Raw genomic sequence first — 21,183 nt, forward strand, 5'->3', positions numbered from 1 at the left:
GGTGTCCCAGTGTGTGATTGCTGCTGCATTTCCACATCTAAAATGCTGCAGGAGCCTGAGGAGCCTTGTCACCAGACAAGACTGATGATATTTACACGTGGCTTTGCACATCTCAGCCTTGTTTGGTGTTTTCACTCAGCACTGAGAGAGCTAAGATGAGCTTTACTTGTGTGTTTCTTTTAAAAGACACAGAAAGTTGGTGTTACCTAGATGTTTTCTGTGGAACTTTCCATTATAGGATGCCCAGATATAGTCCTGCAAAGGAGGATGTAGCTGGTGTGACAGCTCACGAGGCAAACACTTCTGGAGTCCTGAAGTTACAGAACTAAAGACTGTTGCGTTAAAACCAAGTGCCTCAAGTTGTGGTGAGGAGCATTTGTCAACTTAGTTTCTTCCTCTGTTGCAACATCTTCAGCCACATTACAGCTCACTACGAATTACTAACTTTTGGTTTGAAATATGCTTTTACATACTTCCCAGGAACTCCATCCAAAGTGCCTGCTCGTGCTTTTTCATTTTGCAGTTGGGCTGGTGGTTTCTAGCTCTTCTTTGTCACAGATGGGCGTACGAGGAGTCAGCAGTTTCCTGAGGAGGACTATTTGCCTGCCTGCCTTTTTTCCAAAGGCATTGTACGGCTGTGTCTTTGCAGCTGAAGGGCTGGACAATGTGCCAGGCAGACTGTTGGGATCCTGGACACAGCACCTTTGGCAAATGTGGCACTTCCCTTCAGAACAGAAAATATCTGTGGTATTGAGTTTGTTTAGGGGGAAGTGGCTGATAATGTGGTGCATTAACACCAAAGGCTTTAATAATTTGGGTGTTTTTAGCAACGTTTTAAGTGTTTAGTGCTTGAACTTTTGATATCTGGTACACACAAAATACATAAATTCTTTTTACGTGCTCGTATTGTCTCTGTAAAAGACTTAGTTGGCATCAGAGCAGGATGTAAGGATTTCACTGTTTAAGGGTTTTAGTGCAATTTTCTGCTGAAACAAAGAGGAATTGGAAAATGAGAGATTGGGATGGGCGTGTGATGGAGTGAGCTGGTGTTAGTCACTGGATACTGTAAAAGGAGTAAAAATGCTTGTGTCAGACAGTTACTGTGAGATCCGTGGGCGAAACGCAGGGGGTAAAAGAGAAGGAACAGGGCATCAGGCTTTGCGTCAAAAGCATCTTTTGTCACTTTGTCCCTCTCTCCCTTGTTAATTCCTTGTAGGTTTAGGGGTGTTTTCCCAACAAGCTGTTCTGTGAAGGGCTCTCCCTGCCCCCTCACTCCTCTGTGCAGGTCCTGCTTGCACCATTGGGCTGGTGCTGCTCTGGGATGAAGTGTTAAAGGACAGACAGCTGCTATAATTGCCTCCCTAATCAGAAGCCAGAGCTTGGCTGCTGTGTCATGTCCTAATGAGTTGTCACTTTTAAACCACAGTCCTGAATTTGCCAGACAAAATCTCCTGCTGCACTGGGCTTCAGAAGAGGAATCAGAAAGCCTGGCATCTTCCAGCACCAAGGGAAGCTGCTCTTGGTTGGTGCTTCTGGCAGAGAAGGGACATTGCTGATGGGGAAAGGCCGTTGGCAATTTCCTGTCAGTCGGCAGCTGTGTCGGATCTTGACGCAGCTGTGGCTTTCCAGCAAAATCTCTCCCGGTGGACTTGTTGATCTTAGTCATGGGAAGAAACAAGGAGTTGCTCCTCTGTGATCTAGATGACAACAATTGCCCGATTTCTACGTGATGAGCACTGGCGCTTTCTTAGGAGATGTGAATCTTATCTCCCTGGCCAGGTCCCGATAGTGCCCTGGGAGGCGAGAGGCAGTGGCGTGAGAGCCCGGGGGGTGCCACGTCCTGCCGTGCTGATGGGCCGTGATGCTCTGGGTGAACACAGGGGTCAAGTGCTGAGCTCAGATGTGATCCAGGTTCAGAATTAAGTTTTATTCAGGGCTAGATTTAGAAATCCCCTTAGGTGGACCCAAACCTCCCTCCCTGGGTTGCCAGCTCTTTGCTGTTCTGAGGCAGGATACCTTTTAACTTTCAGTCACTGGAGGTTGGTTGGTTGACTATGAGCTGGTGGCAGAAAGCATCCTTAAATGTAGCTGGGCTGCCTGCCTGGAGGGAGCTCACTTCTGAGGGGCACCAGGGCGATTTTGGGGCATTTAACAGGGCAGCTCATGGGTTCTTCCTGAGGTGGATCAATGTGCTCAGGGCCCATCGGATGTCCAGGTCTCACGAATCTCACCCCACCTCAGCAGTGAGTGTCAGGGAAGAAAACTGTTCTGCCTTCCCAAAAGACAGTATGGGCATAACAAATGCTCCTTGTGTTGAACCCAGCTGCCACTCAGATGCTCTCCCTGTGCTCAATCTGACCTGTATTTTTTTTCTGTTGCCATCATTCTCTCTTGACTCCCATTTCCAGCTCTGCCTGTAACAGATGTACCAGCTGCTCCCCAGATCTATGACCTGTACAAAATAAGAATTTCCGCTTTCTCAGCGGAGCAAATAACGAGCTGAGCATCAACGGCAGGGCCCAGCACCTCAGGAGCCCCGGCTGCTCCAGCCATCTGCCAGCTTTGCTGCTCCTCTGGGGTGCGTGTTTGAGGGGTGCAGGGCTCAGCTTGGATTCCCACAGAAGCCAGGACCGAGCTCCCATCAGCTAGGGCAGGGCAAAACCTGACCCCTGAGAGCAGAATGACCCCACAGCAGTTAGGGCTGATCTGATTTCTGAGCAGTTATGAATGAGAAAATCCCTTATCAGGCCCCCCCGCCTGGACAGATAGTGCCTCGCCTGCGAGCCTGGCTGATTAGCACGGGGACCCTGCACCCACGGGAGCCTATCTGTCCATCTGAGTGCTGGGTGCAGATACAGGCTGCCAAGTAAACCGGTGCTGCCTGGGGAGGAAAAGCAGCAGAGAGCAGCCTGACATGGCTGTGTCAGACCACTCCTCCGGACTGAGCTGCTCCCTCAGCCTTTACCTGGGCGAGAGCAGAGCAGGGGCTGTGTCCAAAGAACTGGCTGAAGCACCCCCATGATGCCCCTCTGGGTTACTGCTGGGTTTTTCTTCTGCCCTACATTCCCTGCCCTCATCAGTAGAATGAATGTCCTCATACCAGGTACTCCTACAGTCTGGTCCATGTTTAGTGATGTTACTAAATTAGTCTTTACTTCTGAGCTGAGAGATAAAACAGCCCTGAGAATTACAACTAAGGAGCAATTCATCACTTCAGATTCTGAAGCGTTTGTTACAGCTTCAAATCTGCTCCCAGATTTTTCAGGCACACAACTGGAAAGTCCTGGGTGTCTGGGCAAGGGGCTGGGTGCATAGTGCCAGGGCAGCTCCCTCCCTCCACCTGCTCCCCACTCCCCAAATTAATGCCTTAGAAAAATGCAAAGCAAGAGCTTTGCAGGTTAAGAAATCTGCTTTGCATGTGATTTGAAAATAACGGCAGCACTTCAGTACTGTAGCAATGCTCCAGGAGCAAACTGTGTTCTCAAATACCTGCTCCTCATTTATTTTCTTCTGTTTTATAGACCTATTCTGTTGGGGTATTTAATAATCTGGTCTATATACACAGGAGTATTATCCTGTGAACCTTCCTTGCAGTTTATGGAGGGCAGATTTGAGGTAGCTGACCTAGGTGTGGTGACTGTCCTCTCCTCTGTGGATTTAAAATATTTGACTTAAAATCCTGTTTCTCTTAAGCTGTCATAGCTATGCCATGGCATGTTTCAAGGTTAATGTTCCAATATAGTACAGCTCATGTGCTGTTCTCTGTTTGAAAAAAGTGTGTTAACTTCTAGCAGTTTGTGGCCTTTAGCCCAAGTAGAGATTTTTTTTATTTGAGCTGATTATTCGCATTTTGTGTCCTGAGTGGCTGACAGATGGTGTTCCTCGGGCATCCCATGACACTCCACAAAGGGCATGCTTTACTTTAAAGACTTGCACATCCCAGACTGTTTCAGATCCAGGTCTCCAATCACTTCCATGTTCGTAGGAAGCCAAGCACAGCAGAATGCAGGCATCAGTGGAGCACAGCAGGACAGGAGATGGGCACAGGCTGACCCTCCCTGCAGGCTTCAGGCCCCCCTTACGCAGGTGTACGTGAGATGGGAGTGAAAATTTGCTTTGGTCTTCCCATAGTTGCCAAACCTAAGGTGATCTCATTTCCTGAGGTGTGCTGCTGACACAAAAGAAAAGAACTAAATTGTGGCAAAACTGCCAGTACTACAAGTTCCCCCGACAGCTGATGGTACAAGACAGATAACTCAGCTCTGTGAGATCCCCCTCCAGATACAGGGGGTTTGCAGCTCCCTTGGCTCCTGCAGGGTCCCCGCCCATCCACAGCCATGCCCATGGTGGGCATTGCTCTGGCCGCATCCCGTGGGGCTTCCAGTGCCAGTGGTGGAAAATGCCTTGGGGTGGGGGGAAGGGTAAAACCAGCCAGCAGAGGGGTGCTGTCCCACACGGGGTGTTGTTTGTGCACGCTGCAGGGATGTGGAAGGGGTCAGCGTGTACCCGTGACCAGTGGAAAATGAGAGGTGTTATTGCAGGGACAGTTTCCGTGGCCCTCAGCAGGTGGAGGCTGATCCCCTCCCCTCCCCTCCCACACGGGTTTGCCCAGCTTCCTATTGATGCTGAGCACTGCCTCAAACAAAGAAAAGAAGAAAGAGTTGATGCTAAAAATACGAAGTAGAAATGAGTCTGGTGAGAGTAACCACCGCATGTGAGTCCTTCCCCACTTGCTTGGTCTGAGTTTCTTATGTTTCCCATGCCAGAAAAAAACCTCCCATGTACAGAGGCTCAAAATAAATTGCACTGAGGCTGAACGTGCAACTCAATCCCTTAGTCCGGTGGTAAATCCCAGCACAGAGAGGGGAGGGAGCTGCTGGAGGGGTCTTTCCTGCCACTTCATGGGGTTTTGGTGGAAGGCCGTGCTCTGGGGAAGTCAGTACTCAGCCCAGATCCCCCACCAGGGGCCTTGGTGGACTTTCTGCCACGTAAAAACAGATTTACCACAGACAACTTATACTGAAGGTGCTGCAGCACGTCAGGCCCGCACGCCCGTGCCCCAGGGAATCCAGCAGATTGAGAAAAACCCCCAGTGCTTTGACAACATTGTTGTTTGTAATTTATTCTTAAAGTGAACTCAAGCCTGGATTAATCACAACCAGAAAGCAGAGCCAGGTGAGAAGCAGATCCATTTGTCTATCTATATAAGGGCTTCCATGGCTCGCCAGACAGGTTCCTTGTGGAGCCACAGGTGGTCCAAACCTTTTGTCATGCTCCACAGCACGCTTGTGCCACACGATGATGATCCAGCCAAGCAAATCAACTATGCCCTTCCAAAAAGGAGCTGACACACCTCTACCAGGATATATTCTCTAGCTTAATACATTTTTCTCACTTCTACTGTGAGCATGTAAATCCTGCTTTCACATAAAAACAAACCCAAAACTGGCATGAGACTCCAGAGATAGTTTACTCTCGTGGGAAAAGATGATTCCCCAGTCAGTGAAACATGCATGGACTGTGAGCAGCTCCCTCCCAACCTTCCTGGTGGGCTGGCATGGGCTTGAGGCAGGGAAAAACACTGGCAGTGCCAATGCAAAAATGCAGTTGACTGAAAATTGGGGAACATGAAGCACTGCTTTTTCTCTCTGGAGGAAACAGTAAATGCCCTGGAGCCCTCTGGGTGGGATGCACTGGACCACACGCTGTCCTGCCGGCAGCACCGCCTGCAGTCCGGCCGGTGGGTCCCGGGTCTGCCTTTCTCCTCGGGCACAGCTGGGGATGAGGGCAGAGGGGATTTTTTACTTGGAGTGATGAAGGCTGGGAGGTCGGAGCGCTGGGCTTTTCTGTACATGTCTCACTGCCGTCAGTCAGGAAGCGGTGACGCAGGTTATGGGTTGGGTTTGGGGTTTTGGAAACCTTTTCTAAAAGTCGATCTCCTCGCTCTGCCGTATTTCTGAAGTGTGAAGCAGTGGTGGAGGCTGGTTGTGAGCAGAGGGATGCCAGCCAAAATGCAGCTCCTTATCAGATGTAACGGGAGGATTTTCCTGGCTATTTGTTTAATCCTCTTTGTGGGATACACAGCACAAGGTAAAACGGGGCGGTTGTTCTCTCCCTAATCCTCTTTCTGGGCTATGCAGTGTAGGCCAAGCAGGCAGTCTCTGAATTTTTCAAACTGGCCTTCTTCTGGGGGTAATGAGATGTACTCAGAAAATCTGTTTTGCTAATATTTAATTTTCTGGAGGGAGAATGGTAAGAAAAGGTGCTTTTTGCAAGTGGAGCATTTCAATGTTGTAGCCCTTATGAGAAAAGACTTCATAAAGTATGTTGCTAGATATGTGTGTATTTTCAGTCTATATATTTCAATATGCATTTTTCTAAATGTCCCTTTCACAATTGTCTGGTTACTGCTGTTACTCAGTCATGTAGCTACAGACAAAGTATGTAACAGTTCCCGTGTCATAACTCTGCTTTCTGGGGGGAGCGGGAAAGGAAACTTAGCTGTCAGTATGAGGAAACTAAACGGTTTATTTGCTACAATATTGCAACACACAGCACTAAAACTACCAAAAGGAAATGTTGATTTATGATGACATGTGCCCCGTGGATTTATTTCTTGTGAGAGAGAATGCTTTTCAAGCATATAGAGTGTAATTTCTCCATAAACAAAGGCTGTGACAGTGATAGGCTCTCATGTATTACTGCTTGGAGGTTGATCTTTGAGGGACTATGGCCTGCTTTTCTGAAGTTGTTTATTTGCAAATTTTTTAGCTGCAGCTGTTCATTGTGTTGCCACTGTTATTATAAAAAATCTCCTTAATAATATGCTAGGAGGAGAAAATAAGTATGAAAAAGGAACACGCTGTAAAAGCAGCAGGAAATTACACCCGTGAAATATTTTTTCTCTTACAGAACAGTGTAGGAGGTAGCTGAAAGTCATGCAGGACATTATGGAAATATATAGGGCAGTAGAAAAGTGTAATTACAGAGAAATGACAGTATTACAGAAACTGAGAGAAAAATAGATAAAGTGCCAACAGGTGGAGAGTGCACCAGGAGGCTTCAGGGAAAATTAATTACATGAGACTGAGGGGAAGGACAAAACGCCACTGTTTTTATCTTTATTGTGTGATCCTTATTTTAGCTTTTTGGTATTTTTTGAAGACCCACATTTCAGTGACAGCCTGAATTAGGCACCTGGGGAGCACCAGAGCTAAAATGGTGGGTTAACAAAACCCCGTCGTGTCTAGAAGAAACTCAAACTGTCTCTCCTCTGGACACATACTCTGAGAGTCTACATAAACCCCAGATCTGCTCCTGGGGCACACCTCGAGTTTCCAACCTCCCCACCAAAACTCAACCCACTGAACCCCAAGGGGCAGAGCTGGAGCCAACAGAGGCAGGGAGAGCACACGAGCCAGCTCTCCGCGGGGTGCTGTGTCCCCAGAGACTTGCACATTATTTTCACATACCTCCACCAGCTTCAAGGAGAGCTGCAGGCAGCCAAACCCACAGATCCCTCTGCCATGTCCCGAGCTGGGGATGAGCCTTGCTGTGATGGCAGTGGTTTCCCACAGGATCTTTTCACACACTTCCTGGTGCTGTGTGCGAGACATGCGTGATGTCTCTGATGGTCGCAAAGATGTCACTTAGGATATCAGTAGCCATTTTAAGAAAAGTCTTCAGAGTTACTTCAGTTTTCCGTGGTTAAGCAATCAAGGCCACACAAGTTACTTTCCTCCACTGCTTTAAGCTTTACTAGGTGCTCATAAAGTTAATAGGAGGTGGTGAATAACGCCCCGGTCCTGGTGAATAACGCATGGCTGATTCCATCAGGTGCTCCGATGCAGAGGGCGAGGTACAAGAGGGTGAGGTGCCGCCCTGACGCATGGTCCGCCAACTGCATCGAGGAGAAGGGGCCCTGGTTTTACCTGCCCACTGGTGGAGCCAACAGGATCCTTCCTCCCATGGCAGACCCGTCCCTGTAAGTTCATTTGACACGCATTTGTCATTAAAGACAGCACCCAAACACGCCCATTAGTCCTGCCTTGACAGTCCTGTCACAGCGTGGCTCGCCCACGGTAGCGTGAGGCTTCGGTATGTTCATGTAAGATGTAAAAATGCCTCTCTGCATTTCAGGATGAGGCAATACCAGGAGCTGGATGACATATTCCCTCTCTCAGACGAGGATTCCGGCTCCGGGTCCAACGCCATGGTGGGAGCAGAACCAGCCTCTGGGTCGGGGCTCGGTGACAGTGACAGCTTCTCCGAGGCGAAGCTGCCCGCCTTCCTGGAGGGCCTGCGGAGCACCAAGCTGAAGGAGAAGCTGTCGGAGGAGGATTTGTTCCTGTAGGGCTGGAGACGCCCCTCATGTGCTGCTTCCTCGCTGAGTCCTCCCCAGAGCCTGACCCGATGGCCATGAAGTGGTTTTAAACCAACTCCACATCAATAAAAACCTTGCCTTAAGATCTTTACTGCTTGCACTCACTGAAAACGTTGTTGTTCAGTCTGAACTGTTTTTTAATGTGTGTGTGTGTGGGAGGGGCAGCCATCCCCGTGTGGGGAAACAACAGCAATGGGGGCACAGCCTGCTCTGTGGGGAGGTCATCGTGCTCTGTGGGGACAAATTCCAACTCTCTGCACTTTTATCGCACTCAGCTAATCGCGTATCCCGTAACCCCCCCCTCACGAAATTCTGCGCAAAACAGGTTTGTCAGAACGCTTATTTCCTGAGGGCCCCCCCGCGCTGCCGCCTCCGGCCGCCAGGCGGCGCCTTCCCCTCGCGGGCACGGAGCGGGGAGGGGCCGGGGGCTCGGTCACGTGCGGTGGGGCGTGGCCTCGGCGGGGGTGTGGGCGTGGCCTTGGCGGGCCGTGAGGTCACATGACCAGGGGCGCGCGGCCGGGGGCGCTGGTGCTGGTGCGCGCGGCAGCCGGGCCGCGGAGGGGGCGCGTACCATGGTGAGTGCGGGGGGGAGGGGGGCGTACCATGGTGAGTATGTGTGTGGGGGAGCTGGGCCGCGTACCACGGTGAGTCCGGGCGGGCCGGGGGCGCGGGGGGCCGCGTACCATGATGAGTGCGGGGGCCGGGCCGCGTAGCACGGTGATTGCGGGAGGGCTGGGCCGCGTAGCATGGTGATTGCAGGAGGGCCGGGCCCGGGGGCGCGGAGGGGAGCGGGGGAGCCGCGGAGGGGCGCGTACCATGGTGAGTGCGGGGGGGCGCGTACCACGGGGAGCGAGGGGCGGGGGGGGCAGCGCCGCTCCGCCATCGCCTGAGGCGGCGGCGGCCTGGGCAGGGCGGTGCCTGCCGCTCCCCGTCCGTCCTTCGAAAGGCGAGGGCTTGGGGGCTTATTACTGCGTACAGGTTAGAGGTGCCCGGTGCCCTCGGCGGTGTGGAGAAGGGCCGGGAAAGGCGCGTGGATAGTCCCCGGACGCGGGTGGATCCCTCGGGATCGCGCCGTCCAGGAAGGGCGGCCGCGCTGTGCCCGGCGGGAGCGATGGGCGTGCTCCGAGGGCTGTTTCAACGGGGAGTAAGAAAATACGTGTCGTAAAGAGTCCTTGGATCGACGCGCTGCGTGTTTCTCGTGTGTTTGTGTTCCCCTACGCGTCTCTTGCCCTGCTGGGGGGACAGAAGCCGCTCGGGGCTGGGGTGAAGGTGAGGTTGGGGTTTCTGCACCCTGTGCCAGCTGCCGGAGGCCCCCAGGCCCTTCAGGACAGCTCTCACTCGCACTTAGGACTCAGTGCTGTGGGGTTTTGGCCCCGATGTAGCAGCATTTTCAACCTCTGTCTTCTGCATAAACCCAAGAGCACAGCCAGGCGTCCGAACTGGAGTTTCTGAAAACCCCAGTTCTCCGTCTGCATTCTCCGAAGCTGTAACATAATAAGCTGCATGGTGGCCTCTTAAAATACTTCTTCTTTTGCATAGTTTCCCTGCAGTGGTATCTTCGACAGCAACTGGGGGAGATACCAGCTGTTGATTTCTTTGTGCTCCTGTCCTCCCCAGAGGAGATCAGAGCTAATCTCGAACAGGGGCAGTTGAAATGCAGCCTCCTGAGAAGTGATGGTGTTCTGGCTGTTAAATGATGGTACAGCTTCAGAGTTGGAAGGTACCGTGACAGCATTGTGTTGTTGGCTTAGAGGTGGTGTGCTCTATTGTTTAGTTTCAGGGAAATAAGTATGGTTTCTAAGGAAAAAATGTGGGCATGCTCAAAACCATTTTGTGTTTAAAAGAGTTTAAAATTTGGAGTTCTTTTACCCTTCCCCAGAAGCCAAAAATCAGTATTGGTTCTAATGTGCAGTGTTTAAAAAAAAAAAAATTATTTTTTTGGCAGTTAGTGCAAACCTGTGCTTGGCAGAGACTTAGAAGACAGTTCAGTCTTACATCTGACCACCTTGTTGGTCCTCTGCTGCTGCTTCCCCTCAGAATGGGAACTGGACATGGCTGGGTTTCAGTTAGTTATATACATCTTTGGGGATTGAGTTAGGGCCATTTGCTGTCTGAACAAAGTTTAGTCTTGTGTGGGTGCTGTAGCTCCAGCTTGCACTGTGTCTCTGCTTGGCTTGGAGGTGTAAGCACAAAGTCACTCAGTGTTCCTGCTGCTGAGCAGTGTCATTCAGACCAAACTTTCCTCTGGGCTTGTGCAACATTTCAAACCTCAGGTCCCCAGAATGTCTTGGAATGTGTTCTTACTCAGTGTTTTATGTGAAGTTGGTGAAGTGAGAAAGAGTGACTGTTGTGGTTTAACCCCAAGTGGGAGCTAAGAACTGGGCAGCTGCTCCCTCACCTCCCACCCCACTGGGATGGGGAGGAGAAGCAGAAGTAAAACTTGTAGGTTCAGATAAGAGCAGTTTAATAATTGAAACACAGGAAAATATTATCATAATTAATAATAAAAAGAAAAACAAGTGATGCACAATACAGTTGCTCACCACCCGCTGCCCGATGCCAGACCCTGATCGTTCCCTTCTGCGTAACTCTCCCAGTTTGTGTGCTGGGCAGGACATTCTAAGATGTGGAATATCCCTTTGGCCAGTTTGGATCACCTGTCTATGCTCCCCTCCACCTTTTTTGTGCACCTCCTGACTGGCAGAGCATGAGACACAAAAAAATCCTTGACTTGGGATAAACCCAGCTCCACAAGAACTGAAACATCAGTGTGTTATCAACGTTGTTCTCATACTGAATCCACAACACAGCACTGTGCCAGCTACTGGGAACAAATTAACTCTAGAAGAAATTATTTCTAGAAGAAATGAACTCCAGCTGAAACCAGGACAGGCTGTTTCATGTATACCAAATTCATCTAGCTGAAACAGATGTTCCCGTGGAGAACATAGTGTAATTTCTCAAAAAAAAAGCCCAAATCACTGTGAATTAGTGAAGTGTTGTCTGCTTTGGTACATCAGAGCAGATTAGTGCCTAATTCTTAGGAGGAAAGTGTTGGCTTTTGTACTAATCTTGCTGAGTTTCCCATGGAGGCACTAAGATGTTTTGGAGCCCATTGTGAGAAGTGTTTGTGCGAGGTCAAAGGATGATCTCTCGCAGGGTCTGGTGTTTGGTGCAGTCAAAGCTGGAGCCTGGGGAATGCTGTGGTGAGCTGAGCACAAACATTGTGCCTGGAGCAGTGTTACAGGTACACCTGGAACACCCCTCTGTCTGCTGGCACAGCTCTTGTAGCTGTTACAGGTACACCTGGAACACCCCTCTGTCTGCTGGCACAGCTCTTGTAGCTGTTACAGGTACACCTGGAACACCCCTCTGTCTGCTGGCACAGCTCTTGTAGCTGTTACAGGTACACCTGGAACACCCCTCTGTCTGCTGGCACAGCTCTGTAGCTGAGGTGGTTCTATGAAGAACTGCTGCCTCTCCAAGCTGCTCGGGCTCTGTTTGTTAAGAGAACTGGGGGGTGTAGGCAGAGGCAGCAAATAAAGTCTCTATTCCCCTTCTCCAACCAGGGGGATGCTTTAGGCCTTGCACGATACCCCCTTTTGTTCTTTTCACCCTACTTTGCTTTAGTATGTTTTTTTTTTGAGGTGTAGTAACTGCACTGTGTACTTTTTATAAACGGTGTATTTTGTAAGAGCTCTCATTGGTTGTTACTGACATGATTTCAGTTATTTGCTGGATCAACAACTGTCCTTTGTCATCACTACTTCTTGGGTCTCCGATACATAATGGGTTTGTAACCTCATGGAAGCACAAATGCTTTTCCCCAGTGTACGGTGCACAGCTGCAAGGAAACATCACCTTTAAATTGGAGTGTCCACCGTGTAGTAACTTATCCAATTCTTGTCCTTCCAGAGTTTTCTTGGAAACCTTTTCGTTCCTGTTTGTGAGATTGACGTTGTCCTTAATGATGCTGAAACACGAAAACCAGCAGAAATCAAAACAGAAGATGGTAAAGTAGAAAAGCACTTTCTCTTCTATGATGGAGAATCTGTTTCAGGAAAGGTAAATTTTTATTTAGATGCAACTGTTAATTACTGATTCTGGCATGCAGATGCATATAGGAGGGCTATGGGATCTGCATTTTCAGCTTGTGGTGTTAGTCAAAGAGGAAACTGTTTTGCTATATGTGATCTCCTTAGCCACATCATCCAGGCAGCTGATAAAACTGAACAGTAGCTGTTTATTTGATTCCACTCATCCTGTATTTATGAAAAAGCTTTTTGTGCAAAGATGTGCAATCCTGTCATTGCTTCTGATGAGAAAACTCTTCCAAAGTGTATCCCCCTGCTTCCCCTTCCCCTTGAACTCCAAAATCCACAATCCAACACAGGTAACAGTAATCTTTGGCTGGCACAGTCAACCTGCTTTGCATACCCCGAAGATAACCCCGTGCTTCGTGCCCTGAAGTGGTTTCTGGAATTGCATCAGAGGAGGAACATAGGAAGTTCAACTGGCTGCTGAATCAACAAGGGCTTTTCTTACTGGAAAAAAAAGACCACGAAGTTGAGATTGCCAGAGGGATTTCTCTACATTCAGTGTTGCACTTAGGAACTCCTCGTTCTGTTTCACTGGAGGCATCCTCAGTCTCTGAACATTTCCGTTCTGATGCACTTTCCCACCAAAAAACTTGTGCTGGGTACTGGGTTCTGAGATTGACTTGTAAATGCCTGCTTTGACCTTGGCTGGCCTGTTGTCACTGGGCATCTTCCTGCTCTGGAGATACCGTTCCATGCAAAGATCTTCCATGAGAGATCCTTCCAGGGATGTGAAACTTGCACAAGATGGGCCCCAAACTCCGAAGGCTGAGGGAGAAGCTTCTGATCGCTGTCTGGAGCACTGCTTGCTTGTGCTGGTGATGCCTGAGAGGCACCTCGTGAGTTTTCACTGACACAAGCACAGTGGGATGAGGAGATCTGGAACACCAATCACTTATTGGACTGCTTCCCTCTACCTTCTCTTTCTTTTCACCACAAAGATGGATTATTCAGTGGTTTATTTCCTGCTCAGATATTGACAAGGTACTGGATTTTAAAGTACAGGAATTTCTCTGGTCATCACCGTTCACACAAGAAAACATCATATATGTTTAAATACCTACAGGTTTCAAAAGAAAGTATTCCCTTGCAGAATTTTTTCTTGTCTGTTTCTGAGAATCAAAGTTACAAATGAAGGCCTTCACAGAAGGTTTCATTATCTGTTCTTTTTAATTGACTTCTCCAGTGCCAATATTTAGCTGCAATCTGCTGAGGGAGGGACTGAAGCTCTCTTGACTTGAAAGGAATGCATCTCATGGCAGTTCTTTTTTGGACTTCCAAATGTGACCGTCAGAAGATGCTTTGAAGCTCTCGGCCTTCAAAGATGGCAAGAGGATCACAACTGGCTTATGTGAACTCTGCTTAAGCTCCAGCTTGGATTCTTAATTTTGGGACTTGAAAGTTTCAAGCTTAGTTATTCAGTTCAGTCTCGTGGATGATTAGATTTTTTCTTGAATGCTTTAGTGGTGCCTTGGAAATGCTTCATTTTATAATCAGCTGTTTGATTGGCTGCCTTCAAGCTCAGGGAGGGCCATTGAGAAGAGGTCTTGATTTTCATAGGCATGTACTAATATGTTTTCCTTCTTAATGAGGTCATGTATTAGAGTGAAAGTGTTGAAAAAATATAACTTCTTTTTTTTTTTACCTTGGTAGGTGAACGTCTCCCTTAAGCATGGGAAGAGATTAGAGCACCAAGGAATTAGAATTGAATTTGTAGGACAAATTGGTGAGTTTAAGCTATAAAGGGGCTGTTTGGGGTTGTGGCTTACGGAACTTGGCACTTGTGACTGCCAGCAGTTTGGCTGAAACAGTGCAACCTGGTTGGAGTAGTGGATGAGAAATGCCAAAGGAAGGTTATATCCTCCATGTTTTAAAGCAAGTGATTACTAGTTTTTGCTAGTCAGAAAGTCATTGGGAGAGAGATATATATGTGAAAGAGAATGGTGTATATTCAATCTGTCTCAGACTAGTTAAAAGTTTGATAAATAACCACCAGAGATTTCTGAAAACTAAATTTGTGGTCTTCTTAAGTGTGCCTCTGACAGAGAAGAGGCATAAAGAATAAGTGATGGGGCAGCCTACAGCGAAAATGTTAAAATTCTATGGTACTTGGTTCTCTAAAACCTAGTTTTATACTATTAACACAGACCATGATTGTTGCTTTGGAGTTTTTCCCTGCTTTTTAGCGAGATAATGTGGTATTGACATTAAAAAATGTGAATTGCTTATGACTGCACCTAAGTCTGCTTAGATTTGAACTATGAGGAATCTTTATTATATCTATCTTCTTACCAGTCAAGGTAATCTCTCTGCACCCTTAGGCTGATGCTAAAATTCCTTCCCTCTTAGAGGGCTGTTTGCATTATGGTCCCTCTTGGAAATAATTCTTCAAGTTGCAGCCTTGTACAATTGGTTTGCTTGGAATTGCACAAGTTCTCTCTCCCCGATCAGTCAGTCTGCTCCAGTACCTGGTCTGAACTGTTGTGGAGCAGATGTGACTGAGTACTGGCACCTGCTGCTTTATGCTTTGAGGTTTTGGTCAGGGGGCTGTAAAAGCAAACTTTCAGAGTAAAGCAGGAGTGTGATGGGAATGAGGAATTTGGAGATGGGGGGGAAAAAAAAGAGCTCATGTGTGTCAGCTTCATTTAGTCTGTTGGAATAGCTGTACAGATTGTTTTTCATCTACTCTGATATATAAATTCCATAAATAACTTTATTTGATGTAGCGTTTCTTGAATGTTGTGTGTTTCTGGGCCTTTGTGTTGTGCTACCATTTAGAAGTCCATGGAGTTACGTAGAAGTGGTTTAAGCTCCTGCTTTTTGTACCTGTCCATGTTTTCTTGCATCCTTCCAAGTTTTCATGTAGTAATGCAGAAAGCAATGCAGTAGTGGGATCTCTGCACTATTTGGAGACTAACTCCATGTCAAAGACTTATTACTCTAAACCAGCTCTCCAGAGTACAGCTTTCCTGACTGGCATAAAAGGTATTGGATATGCAGCAATAAATAAACTCTGTATTAGATAAATGCTTGTCATAGCAAACCAGGTACACCTTAGATAATTTGTGGCCCTATTAGAAAGTAAGCAGGTACTAGTTAGTGTTACTTTCTACCAAACTGTCTGTGATAAACTGTGGAGTTGGTGTGTTTAGTTCATTTATTCTTTTCTGAAAAGCTTCAGTCTGTGTAAAACCAGCTACCACTGATGTTCAGTTTTGAATTGTAGAGAAGCTTATTTTTAGGTTCTGAAGTGCTTGGGTTTGGATTTTGAGGGTAATTTTAATGGTAATTCTCGGTGAGAATTGCCTGACACAGATGTAGGGATGGGTAGGTGGCACTGCTCTGGGGACAGGAGACGCTGTTGCTGTGACACTGCTCTGTCTGCACTTATGTCTTTAGAGCTCATTTCCAGATGACTGACTTCCAGCAGGGGTCATAAAAAAGCCATTTGATTGTAGACTGGTAGTAACAATAAACCATTTGATAGGTGGTGTTAATCTGGAGGAGACTGGTTAGGATCGCTGGCCTGTCCAAAATGAGCCAGCCTTGACATTGCTTAGGTTTTGTCCCTGCAGCAATAAATGCTGGGAGCCAAAACCGGGCACTGGCAATTACAGAGAGTGCAAGGCAAGAAGTGCTTATTAAAGCTAGCTAAACTGTCATTAAAAAACAATGCCATGCTAGTGAAGCTTTGAATGGGTTCTATTCATTGCAGTTAGCTCTTTAGGAATGCTCTCTGTGGGTTGTTAGAACTGAAGGTAATACGAAAACCTGGACAAAACATTGGGTCAAATACGCGTATTTTAAATTAATTGCTTCTATTGTACTCTCACATGCTCCTGCCAAATTAGAGATGGTTTTGATTGCTAAAAATAAACACTGAAACATGTTTTCCTTTAACTTCCTAACTTTAGAACTCTTCAACGACAAAAGCAATACCCATGAATTTGTAAACTTAGTGAAAGAACTGGCCTTACCTGGAGAACTGACCCAAAGCAGAAACTATGACTTTGAATTCATGCAGGTTGAAAAGCCATATGAATCCTACATTGGTGCCAATGTCAGACTGAGGTTTGTAACTGTTAAACCTTCTTTCCTCTCCTCCCCTGCAGAAAATCCATAATTTAGCAATTATGCTGCCTCCCCTTCCTCCTTTTGGTTATTCAGTGGGACATGTATCAGCCAGTAACTAGTGTGCCTTGATTGGAGTCGTTGTTAAAATGTGGCCTTTTCTACTTAATTTGGTGATGTTTGTATAAATAAAATTCTTTCAGTTCAGTCAAGTGAAGACAGTCCATGTCTCTCCTTTTAAAAAACCAAGCTACACACAACTGAAGAAAACACTTCCACATTTCTACCTATGAGTGCTTAGCCTTGTATTTTGATGTCTTACTCTTTTCTACTTAGTCTTATGAGAAAGTACGGTGGTCTTTCAGAGAATACCTGTACCTCAGGTAATTCTAAATCATGTTGGGTAACTCAGTGCCTTTCTTTCAGGTATTTTCTAAAAGTGACAATCGTGAGGCGGCTGTCAGACTTGGTGAAGGAATACGATCTCATTGTCCACCAGCTCGCTACCTACCCAGATGTAAACAACTCCATCAAGATGGAAGTGGGCATCGAGGACTGTCTCCATATAGAGTTTGAATACAACAAGTCAAAGTAAGTGTCAGCCCAAAACACATTCCAGTGGATAACCTGGGATAAAAGGGCACAGTGTGTAATATTGGATGAACAGCCTTGGCTTCTGGAGGCTTAAAATGTGAAGTGCTGATTACACAATTACAGCCTTTGCTGAGAAATACTTGTCTGTTCTGCCTGCAGTACTGACAGGAAGGTCACTAGCAAATATTTGAGGCTTGATTTTTGCATTTGTGCCTTTTCAGTCTGACTGTAGCACCTCCTTTGCTAATAGTGCAGCGATGAGAATTCTCTAGTGGTGCTGATCTCAGCAGGGAAGTAAGCTAACAGGCAGATAACACAGCTTCCTGTGTAACTTGGATTCAAGGAGGTGTGAGAGTTGCGTTTGGTCTTTAACGAAAACCTTCATTCTGTTCTTTTAAAGGTATCACTTAAAGGATGTGATCGTTGGAAAAATTTATTTCCTCTTAGTGAGAATAAAAATTCAGCACATGGAGTTGCAGCTGATCAAAAAGGAGATCACTGGAATTGGTAAGAGAAACGAAACGGCAGCTCATGTGCCAGTCGAGCCTGATGCAGACCTGGAGAGCAAAGTCAGCAGTTGCAGCTTTGGCTCAAGCACTTCCTTCTGTCTGGGGTTTGACTACCATGAGCCTGTTGTGCTTTGACAAGGGTACTTAGCAGTGTGCTTGCTTTGGCCACGTGTAACTCACGTGCAAGACAAAGGCAAAGCAGCAGTGATGTGTTAATTGAAATGCTTCGGAGTGGCAGCTGTGTGATAAAGCTTTGTGAATGCTTGAGACTGGACTGTGTTCTCACAGTCAAAACTTGTTTCACCAGGACCCAGCACTACGACAGAGACTGAAACCATTGCAAAGTATGAAATAATGGATGGTGCACCAGTTAAAGGTAAGTAACTCTGCTTGTTTTAAAGGGCAAGAGTTTGGTGTTTAAAACTGTATTTAAAACATCCAGGGGAGAAGAGATGGCTTAGATGATTATTTTTTTCTGCAGAAACCACACTTCTTAGGTTGCTGAAATGATGGTGGATTTTTCTATTCAAATAAGACATTTATATTGACTTAGGGCATTTCACTTGGGATCTCAGTAGTTTTTACCCTTATTTACCATTGGAAATTCTGTGACTGATCCTTCAATCAAACCTGACTCCGTGGTGTAGGCCAGCTCTAGAGATTTCAGCATACTGATCCTTTTGCCTTTCCTGGCTACCTTGCTTGCAGTGAGGAAGGATTCCTACTTTTCATGTCGTACTTACCTCTGTGCTCAGCATTATGTTTGTAATTTTCTTTTGTTTGTTTTGGTTGGTTTGTGGTGGTTTTTTGTTTGTTTTAGCAGGGCATTGTGTAATTTGTTTTCTTTAAACAACTGAAGGGGCACAGACAGTGCTTGTGAAATTGCGTTTAATTCCAAGTTTTCTGAAACTGTTAATTTTTCCATTTTTAAGGAACTAATTGAAGGTTGTTTTTTTTTTTTAAGGTGAATCAATTCCTATAAGACTGTTCTTAGCAGGCTACGACCCAACTCCAACAATGAGGGATGTGAACAAAAAATTTTCCGTGAGGTACTTCTTAAATCTGGTGCTTGTGGATGAAGAAGACAGACGATACTTCAAACAGCAGGTATGATCTGTAGCAATCTCGTTGCAGAATTATCTGGGCTGTTGCACAAAACAATCTAGGGGTAAAATGAGCTAGAGGTGCATTGGTTTGCTTGTTTTCTTAAACTGCTGCAGAGAGAGTTCTCCTTTCAGCATTAGGTTCAGATTGGCAAAACTGTAATAAGGGCTAAGAAATTTGGCTGCAAATGTTACAAAAGATGAGGTGATGCTGAGAAAAGGAACAGCCAAAAGGATCACTGGAATGAAGCTGTGTGGGTTATACCAAATCTTCCTCTTAAAGAGTAGGCAAGGCATTACAATTAGACATGGAAAATAAGAGGTAGCTGGAGCATACAGTGGCTATGATGGCTTTGAATTTTGAGAAAAGGAGGAAGAAAAATTTCTTGAACCCCTTAATACTATTGAAGTTGGGAGTAGGGATAGTTAAGGAAGAGGTGACTGCTCAAGATTGCAAGTGTTCAGGCAGTAACTAAACAGGCAACCTTCACTGTGTTGTTTTTCTGTTACTTTCATATGAACTGCACTGTTAAGCAGGGGGGTTGCAGAGCTTTTTGTGGGGTGTTGTCTTTGGTTCTTTATTTTTATTTTCCCAAAAAGTATTTGTTTATCAGGAATTTAAGGTACTTGTGGCTGCTGCCTTAATGGTGAGTGGTGGTTTCAAGAGTGTTTTCTTCCTCAAATAGGAAATCATTTTATGGAGAAAAGCTCCAGAGAAGCTGAGGAAACAACGAACAAACTTCCACCAGCGATTTGAATCTCCAGAGTCACAAGCATCTGCTGAGCAACCCGAAATGTGAACTGGTCTAAGGTGAAAAACTTTGCAATGCTTCAGCAGGTTAAAGATGGCAGCAGCCTGTGGGAAAAGAAGGCCAAAATTCCCATTTACAACTGTCTTCCTTCATCTTACAGTGCTGCGTTTCCCATACTACTAAAGCATTCTTCAGTTAAATTTCAAGTATGTATATACATTTAAAATAAAGTGCTTTCTCAAACACTGGAACTTTCTTAAGCTACTATTTTATACTGCACATTTACTTTAATTTGATAATGTTATATGCACTTGGATATGTGTCAGCTTAAATCTAGTTGTTTCCATGCATGGTAGGCTGGTGTATTTGATTTTTGCTGCTCACCTCTACAGTGTAGACTAAAGCATTTCCCTTCTCTCATGTTGTTTATTGCATGTTTCTTTCCAATGTTGCTTATTTGCATTTGTTTTATTTTGAAACTGCAGTAAGACACAATTGACTAAATCACACTAAAACTTAATGTTTACGGTGAATTTGTCCTAAGACTCCTAATTACTACAGTGGAGAGGGTTTAACTGAAGCTGCATGTACACGACTGTGATAACTGTGGAGCCTTCAGACACCTCACCAAGGGTTCTAAGAGGCTTTGAATCTGTCAGTAGTAAAGAATAGAAACATCTTTGCCCTTCCTCCCCCAGTTCTCTCTTTACCAAACTTCTCTAAGCCTTTCACGGGAGTCAATCCCGACTCCTCGGGGCTCATTTCCCAGTAATTCGTGACTGTGGAGGTGGTGTTGTGAGTTCACCTTCAGGTGGTGAGTGGTGAAGTATCTAACATAGTTCTCTCTTACTGATGAAGTAAATGCTGGTAACATTGATTATTTTGCAAATCCTGTATTTCCTCCCGCCTTCATGATTCCACTGTCTTCAGAGTCTGTCTCTGTAATTGTCTGACAGGAGAGGCAAAACGTCCTCCAAGGACATCCTTCTGGGCTTGTCAGAGGGCAGACGAGCCTCCTGTGGTCTTCTGGAAAGGTATTTGGAAGCCAGGCCAGCCTTAAAGCTTAGACGCTCGCCTGGCACAGCAGGTTGTTTGTCTTTCTCATCATCTCATGGGCATTTAGTGTTTGAAGAAGTAGCTTTAAGGAGTTAGCCAGCCTTTGTTCACAGCAGAGCCTGGGCTCTGTCCCAGACAGGCTTGGGGAGGAACCAGAGCCTGCTGTGGGGAAGGCGACTTGAACTTGGGGTTCGCTTGGCCTTTAGAGTGAACTCCGGTGCAAGTGTCATTGGTAACCTTACTTTATGAGTAAGCGAATAATCAAATTACATTTCTGTAAGAACTGTTTTATTACTGCGGCACTTTGATAAAGCAGAGTCTCTGTGTACTTTATGCCAGGATACTCCTATCGCGGAAATCTCCGGCCGAGAGCAAATCCAACTCCCTCATGTAAGTGCCTGTTCAGAAACTTAAAAGAATAAAGTAAAATAAAAGTAAAAAAAGCCAAATATTTTCATGGTCACTTGCATGTTGTAATCCTGGGAACGACGATTTTGAAAAACCTGATTGTATTTAACCAGCCTCAGATTGCGAACCATGTTGTACGGAGCGGGGGGAGCCCTCCTGAGCTGCGATTTGAACTATTAAACAGCTGCATTCTCACTAAACGCGGGTTGT

The 21,183-nt window shown here is 46.3% G+C and overlaps 2 protein-coding genes across 5 annotated transcripts; both read left to right on the forward strand.

Annotated features, from left to right (window-relative positions):
- Positions 1–5,921: 5,921 nt before the first annotated feature.
- Positions 5,922–8,474, forward strand: SRGN (serglycin). Its single transcript, XM_050339248.1, has 3 exons — positions 5,922–6,090; positions 7,837–7,984; positions 8,140–8,474. Exons 1-3 carry the CDS (start codon positions 6,000–6,002, stop codon positions 8,351–8,353), a joined length of 453 nt encoding a protein of 150 aa, XP_050195205.1. The 5' UTR covers positions 5,922–5,999; the 3' UTR covers positions 8,354–8,474.
- A 387-nt stretch (positions 8,475–8,861) lies between these two features.
- On the forward strand, positions 8,862–21,173 carry VPS26A (VPS26 retromer complex component A). Of its 4 annotated transcripts, none has more exons than XM_050340803.1 (9): positions 8,862–8,958; positions 12,299–12,448; positions 14,134–14,206; positions 16,395–16,551; positions 16,978–17,142; positions 17,546–17,652; positions 17,962–18,030; positions 18,619–18,761; positions 19,444–21,173. In XM_050340803.1, exons 1-9 carry the CDS (start codon positions 8,956–8,958, stop codon positions 19,555–19,557), a joined length of 981 nt encoding a protein of 326 aa, XP_050196760.1. In that variant the 5' UTR covers positions 8,862–8,955; the 3' UTR covers positions 19,558–21,173. The 4 variants fall into 4 exon arrangements, with proteins under 4 accessions (XP_050196760.1, XP_050196761.1, XP_050196759.1 ...); XM_050340804.1 differs by lacking the exon at positions 8,862–8,958 and adding an exon at positions 9,194–9,202; XM_050340802.1 differs by lacking the exon at positions 8,862–8,958 and adding an exon at positions 9,972–10,103.
- The last annotated feature ends 10 nt before the right edge of the window (positions 21,174–21,183 follow it).

Source organism: Myiozetetes cayanensis, unplaced genomic scaffold (genome assembly GCF_022539395.1).
Source record: "Myiozetetes cayanensis isolate MyiCay16 unplaced genomic scaffold, myiCay2020 scf10, whole genome shotgun sequence".
Classification (NCBI taxonomy): Eukaryota; Metazoa; Chordata; class Aves; order Passeriformes; family Tyrannidae; genus Myiozetetes; species Myiozetetes cayanensis.

What these genes read in the sequence shown, in the direction of transcription:
- SRGN (XM_050339248.1), top strand. Translation starts at nt 6,000, where the DNA reads ATGCCAGCCAAAATGCAGCTCCTTATCAGATGTAACGGGAGGATTTTC. An exon ending in TGTGGGATACACAGCACAAG is followed by an intron (nt 6,091 to 7,836) that starts GTAAAACGGGGC and finishes TGATTCCATCAG; the next exon opens with GTGCTCCGATGCAGAGGGCG. An exon ending in CCCATGGCAGACCCGTCCCT is followed by an intron (nt 7,985 to 8,139) that starts GTAAGTTCATTT and finishes TCTGCATTTCAG; the next exon opens with GATGAGGCAATACCAGGAGC.
- VPS26A (XM_050340805.1), top strand. Translation starts at nt 11,529, where the DNA reads ATGATCTCTCGCAGGGTCTGGTGTTTGGTGCAGTCAAAGCTGGAGCCT. An exon ending in TGAATTTGTAGGACAAATTG is followed by an intron (nt 14,207 to 16,394) that starts GTGAGTTTAAGC and finishes TCCTAACTTTAG; the next exon opens with AACTCTTCAACGACAAAAGC. An exon ending in TTTGAATACAACAAGTCAAA is followed by an intron (nt 17,143 to 17,545) that starts GTAAGTGTCAGC and finishes GTTCTTTTAAAG; the next exon opens with GTATCACTTAAAGGATGTGA.